This window comes from Colobus angolensis, unplaced genomic scaffold, assembly GCF_000951035.1.
Source record: "Colobus angolensis palliatus isolate OR3802 unplaced genomic scaffold, Cang.pa_1.0 Scaffold44, whole genome shotgun sequence".
Classification (NCBI taxonomy): Eukaryota; Metazoa; Chordata; class Mammalia; order Primates; family Cercopithecidae; genus Colobus; species Colobus angolensis.
Genome location: NW_012117821.1, coordinates 1,145,029 through 1,151,382, shown reverse-complemented (window position 1 = coordinate 1,151,382; position 6,354 = coordinate 1,145,029). Strand labels below are relative to the sequence as shown.

The window sequence follows — 6,354 nt, the reverse complement described above, 5'->3', positions numbered from 1 at the left end:
AGCGGCCCCCACCTGCAGCAGATGGGAGCAGCCCTGCCGGAGCTCGAAATATTAAACTCTTCCCGGGCACAGGACACCAGCAGCTCAAGTTCCTCTACCTCCCCTGACCGGGGCTTGCATGGGGCTAAGCTCCCCACAACAGCCGAGCTCCCACTGCTCAGCTGCACTCAGCCCAGCCTCAGTGGTCCCCCATGAAGATGAGCGGCCCCCACCTGCAGCAGATGGGAGCAGCCCTGCCGGAGCTCGAAATATTAAACTCTTCCCGGGCACAGGACACCAGCAGCTCAAGTTCCTCCTCCTCCCCTAGAAGGACCCAGAGGCAGGAGCCAGGCCCCAGGCAGAGAACCACCGCAGCCAGGCACAGTAGGATGAGACAGCCTCTCAGGAAGCAGCTGAGGCCACACAGGGCTGCCAGGACAGGGCCACGGGCACACGCTCCTGCCATCATGCCCTCTCCCGCAGTGGCCACACGGCCCACAGCCAAGCGTACCCTTGGGTCCCTTCTCACCATGAACATCCCCACCTCCCACAGCCGGGGGACCACCCTTTGTGCCCAAACCTCCAGCTTCCCTTCTCAGCACAGCTCACACAGAGCCCTGCTGGGCAACTCAGCTGCCCGCTTGCATCCCTACCCTAGGCCTCGGCACCCCAGCTGCCTGCATGGATGAGCGGGGGAGGGGGGAGGCCACCTGGGTCAGATAAAACAAGGAGAAAGGCACCAGCTCCTGTCCCTTAACTGCCCTGCCCGTGGCTAGGCCCACCTGGCCCTCCAACGCTCATCCCACAGGAGGCCAGGCAGGGAGAGGCTGGGACAGACCCTACAAACACCCACCCACTGCCAGCCCACTTGGGGATGGGGTCACCCAGCCCTCCCAGACTCATGCTTTGGGACAGATACCCCAGGTGGAGGTGCTCAAGGCAGGACGGGGCTGGTGGGCCAGAGGTCTCCCACAGCCCCAAAATCCAGCAGCAAATGGGGCTTCCAGTCGCCCTTGATACGTGGAGCTAGCCCAGATGACCCCGAAGCCCTCCAGGCCCAGCCCCCATGGCTGAGAACACAGAAGGGCTGGCTGCCAGGGCTGCAGGATTAGTGCCCTCGCTCATGCACATGACCAGTCCCAGCAGGGGGGCTGCGGGGGCTGGGTGCACATGGGCCCTGAGCCTGGTACAGCCTGGCCAGGCAGTGGGGGGCAGGGGGTGGACAGGCAGCCCCCGTCTGCCCTCAGCTGGGGCCCAGGGCTCTGGTCACGTCCTGCCTCCCCAGGTCTCCTCAGCTGGGCTGGTGCACAGCCCTCCCCTCCCACTGTGGAGACAGGTCAGGGGTCACAGGACACCCCGTGACTCATGCTGTGGGCAGCCTGAAGACCCCGGGACGCAGGATGGGCAGAGGGTGTGGCCAGGAGCTGGCAATGCAGCCTATCAGGGACTTTGCCTGGCGCAGCCAACAGAGAGCCCGCAGGTGGGTCCCGGCTCAGCGCAGCCTCCCAGCAGAGCCTCCTGGCTTCTCAGGACCCTTTTATTCTTGCTCCACTCACCCTGCCTGTGCACACCTAGCTTTGGTTACCAAAGGGCCTGGCCTCCACCGGGGACAAAGGGCCAAGCAGCCAGCCCCAACCTGCCCAGATGGAGGTGTGAGCTGAGCCCAGCCCTGCCCCTCCCTCCTCCCTGCACACGGCTACCTGCCTCCCATCCCCCACGCAGCCCCAGCCAACGCTCCCATGGGTGGTCGGACCCTAGACCAGGCTGCTCGAGTGCAATGTCCACAGCAGGCTCCCGGGAGGCTGGGTGCTCCCTGAGTCAAGTGTGGCCCCAGCGCCAGGCATAGCCCCCACCCATGAGAAAGCTGAGGGAGGAGGGTCCAGGCAGCTGCTGGGGTCCCTGGCTTCACAAAGACCACCTAGGTGGCACCTATGGGAAAAGCTGGTGGAGAGGCGGGAAGGAAAGGAAAGTTGACAAGAAGGGGCTCAGCCAACAACAGTGAGAGATGCAACAGCCCCTGGCCACCCAGGATCTGCGCTGCACAGGGGGAGAGGCAGGGAGGAGCCCAGTCTGGGGCTTGGTGCTGGCCAGGAGGTGATGTTAGCAGGAAGGGCAGATGTCAGGGTGGCACTTGGGTCTAAGGATCAGAGAGCGAGGCCTTGGGAGTGGAGGCGGAAGTCCCACAGCAGGTGAGGGCGGACGGCCCTGGGTGTCCAGGACTGAGCCCTGGGGACACTGACATGCTCCAGCTGAGCAGAGAGCCAGAAGGGGAGGAGGGCAGAGGGGAGAGGAAAGGGCAGCCAGACAGGTAGGAGCCAGGCCAGGTGGTGCTCCACGAAGAGGAAAGACTGCAGCGCCAAGTCCCACGGGTGGCAGGTGTGAGGATGAGAAGGGATGCCCCACCCTCCAGGAAAGCAGCCTGGGCGCGGCTGCAACAGCACACAGCAGTCTGCCCCAAGCTCAGCCTGCAAGATGGTGCCCCTGCCGCTTCTGCCAATGGACAACTTAAACGGGCCTGTGCCTGCCAGGCAGCTCCCCCCCGGCACATAGGCCAGCAGCCCCCCACTGCCCAGAGCAGGGCAGCACCCCTCAGAGGCGGGCAAGGGCATCATACCCTGTGTGGGGACAGCCAGCCCCAGGGCAGGTGCCTCACAGACTCCCACCACCCAGACAACTCCACTGAAGAGCTGCCCTTCATCTGCACCCTAGGAAAAGCAGCAGCACCACCAGCCACTGAGGCACACAGTAAACCGTTGGCCCACAGCCAGGTCCCGCTGGATTCCAGGCCCTGCAATCCCTGCACTCCACCCCCATGCTCTGGGGTCACAGCCAGTGGTCCCAACCAAAGGCTGGGGCCAGCCCTGTGGCTCACGCCTGTAATTCCAGCACCTTGGGAGGGTGAGGCGGGTGGATCACCTGAGGTCAGGAGTTCGAGACCCACCTGGCCAACATGATGAAACCTTGTCTGTACTAAAAATACAATAATTAGCCGGGCATGGTGGCACACACCTGTAATCCCCACTACTCAGGAGGCTGAGGCAGTAGAATCGCTTGAACCCTGGGAGATGGAGGTTGCCCTGAGCCGAGATACTGCCACTGCCTTCCAGCCTGGGTGACAGAGCAAGACTGTTTCAAAAAACAAAAAATAAAAAAAGGCTGGCTAGGGTGGTCAGGCAAGGCCAGATGCAGGACTTGCATGGGGTACCTTGTACCCCTACCTGTGAGCGCTCCTGGCCCAGAGGCCACAGAGTACATGGGACAGCCCTGCCCCACAGCCCACTGTGCCGAGGCCAGCAAGCCATTCTGAAAGGCAGGGCAGCCCCATGCCTCCGTCCCCTCCTGATGGACATTCTGGCTCTTCCCAGGCAGGGCAGCTGGCCTGTACCCAGGCAGGAAGTCACAGCCAGCAGGTCATGCTGCTCTGGCAGGGCCCTGCCCGGGCCACCTGGCCATGCCAGGCATTGTCCATCTGGACCCCCACCCCTTCAGGCTGGCCCAAGCTCCTCCCTCCTGCTGGTCCAGGGCCTGTTTCCCAGGCTCAGCTTCTCTCACCGACAGCATCTTTCTGCTCCTGTTGGCCCTTTGGCCCCCACCCTGCCCGTCTGACCCTAACCCAGCCACAAGTGACCCCCACAGTTCTATCCCTTCTTTTTTTTTTTGTTTTTTTTTGGGTGAACCAAGTCTTGCTCTGTCTCCCAGGCTGGTGTGCAATGGCGCATTTTCAACTCACTGTAACCTCCGCCTCCTGGATTCACGCCATTCTCTTGCCTCAGCCTCCCGAGTAGCTGGGATTATAGGTGCCCGCCACCACACCCAGCTAATTTTTTTATATCTTCTTAGTAGAGACAGGGTTTCACCATTTGGCCAGGCTTGTCTTGAACTCCTGACCTCGTGATCCACCCACCTCGGCCTCCCAAAGTGCTGGGATTACAGGTGTGAGCCACCGCATCCGGCGCAGTTCTGTCTCTTCTGAGGGCAAGATGGCCAGGCTCTAGGCAGCGGCCTCAAGTCCCAGGAAGAAGCCAGGCTCCCAGGGATGGCCACACAAGTTACAGGGAGGGGTTCTAGAAACAGGAACCTGAACTCAGTTCTCGCCCCACAAGCTCCATGATCCCATCTGACTCCTGAGCTGAGGTGCAGATTCCTCTCTACAAAGGGGGAGGTGTCCCCACTGCCACCTCTGAGGCAAGACCAGGAAGCACCCACCTCATGTAGCCAGGGCCAAGGGTACGGACGCAGGGGAGGGAGAGGCAGACAGGAGCTGGGGGAGAGAGGCTGTGGCTATCAGACCGACCCCACCTCGATGGGCTGGGATGATGCTCGGGCGAGGGTTGGGGAGACAAACCCATGTGGCTCCAGGAATGGGAGGGGCCCTGTGCCCAGCCCCAAGCCCCCACTGGAAGCACCTCACGAGGGTTAGCACGGATGCCTGGGCTGGCAGACAGAGCAGGCAGGAGCACCAACGCCCTGGTTCCAGGAGGGGAGGATGGACAGGGAGAGGCACAATGCCAAAGCCAATCCCAGGCAGGAAGCAAACAGAGGGAGGCAGCAGCCTGTCTGTTGAGGGAGCCTGCAAGGTCCCATCCCCAGCCTGGGAAAACTGAGGCTGGAGGACAGCCCGCCTCAGGGGTGAGCCTAGCCAGCACTGGCTCTGGGGCAGTGCCTGGACAGGAAGAGCCAAGGGAGACGCCCCAGGCCCCCGCTCAGTCCCCAGGGAAGGTACACCTGCTTCCTGACAGGTCACCGCAGATGGGGAAGTCACGTGGAGCTGCCCTTGGAATTTGCCCCGGGGAACAAACACAGGTGCAGGAATGACCAGGAAGAATCTGAGGATTTTCTTTTTCCTGTGCCCAGAGGGTTCCAGGCCACTGGCCAGGAGGGAGACTCCCCTGCCTGGCTGGCTCAGAGCCTCCAAAGTCCCCTTCTCCCCAGCAAGCTTCCCAGGCCCAGAACAGGCATATGCCAGACACTCACGTGGCATTCCTGCCCAGCTCCCAGACAGTGTGCTTTCTGGGGAGTTGACAGCCCCCTCCAACTGGCTGGTGGGCTGCAGCCCAGGGCTGACCATGATGCAGGGATCCAGCCAACCCTGATCACGGGCCTCTTCCCACTCACATCCTGGTGCCCCGCGCCCATGCAGCAGGGCCTCCAGGAGACCATGTGAGGCCACCCCCTCAAAGCCAAGCCCAGGGAGGAGCCCACAAGCCCAGGTCTGCTTCTTCCAACTAGACTGACAAAGGGACAGGCCCGCCCAGTTAATTCCATATGAGCCATAAGAACTGGCAAGAGGCACAGCACTGTCTGCCCCGGTGCTCTCCAGCAGCCACGCAAGGCACACAGCAGGTCAGCTGTCCCCATGGCCCAAGTCAGGGGGCTCCACTGGGGCCCTGGACCCGGCACGGCTCACCCAGCCCCAGCTCGCCTCGAGTCCATATAGAAACCATCCTTCGCCCAGGCCAAGTGTCCTGGGAGAAGGGCAGGTGCTGCCCACACAGTTCTGCGAGCTGTCACTCTCTCCCTCCTGGCCAGTGGCCCTGCCCCCACCACTGACCTTCTTTCTTGAGGAGCCAGCCTTGGTGAGGCAGGACTTCTGCAGGGCCAGGTAGCCGCCAATCACTTCGATCTCGTGCACGGTGGGGTAGCGCTTCTTCAGCGTGGGCCCCAGGAGGCAACCAGCCTTCTCCTCCTCGGCCTCCTGTGGCTGGGGCTCCCCATTGGCCTGACTGAAGTTCTGGCCCTGCAGGGCCCCTGGCTTCCTCTTGGGCACCACTGTGAAGGTGTTGCTGCCCCGGGGCTGAAGCTCTGCCACGCACCCGGGCCTAGCAGGACGCAGGGAGCAGGGTAGTTTGGCTTCTTGGGGGGCCTCCTCCTCCCAGTCTACCTCATCGATGAAGGTGACAGGCAGCCCCGGCTTCCCATATTCCCGGCTATTCTTGTCCAAGCCAGGAACCCCGAGACCCTCAGCAGGCTCAGCTTCTTCTGCAGCAGCCGGCAGGAAGGGGGGTGGTGAGGACGGCCTCTGCCACCTGATGGCCCGGTCAGCGAGGGCGGTGGCTGTCCTGGGACAGGCCCCCTCCTCGACTGCCCACTGTGCCTCGACCTCCACGGGGCTCTTCCCTTGGGCAGGCGCACCATCCCCTCCAGGCACCGGCTGGGATCCGAGCTCCTGGCTCGGGGAGGCCGGGCCCACGTCTCCCTTTGGCAGCTCCACGGACTGCACCCCCTCAGGAGGAGGGGCCCCGGAGGCCTTACTCTTGGGGATGAACATGAAGGAATTTCGAGAGTTTGCGCGGAGGCTGGCCAGCGCCCGGGCCTGGAGGTCCCCCGAGGGGATGGTCTCCATATCTGGCTTGGGGGCCGGCCGAATCTCGAAGG

General features: G+C 63.0%; 1 protein-coding gene across 2 annotated transcripts in view; it reads right to left on the bottom strand.

Moving 5' to 3' along the window:
* Positions 1-6,354, bottom strand: part of TPRN (taperin) — an 8,714-nt gene extending 2,360 nt beyond the window's left edge. For both annotated transcript variants that reach the window (XM_011957253.1, XM_011957254.1), the window contains exon 1: positions 5,531-6,354. In XM_011957253.1, the coding sequence (XP_011812643.1) occupies positions 5,531-6,322 (792 nt within the window). In that variant the 5' untranslated portion in view covers positions 6,323-6,354. The remainder of the gene's footprint in view (positions 1-5,530) is intronic.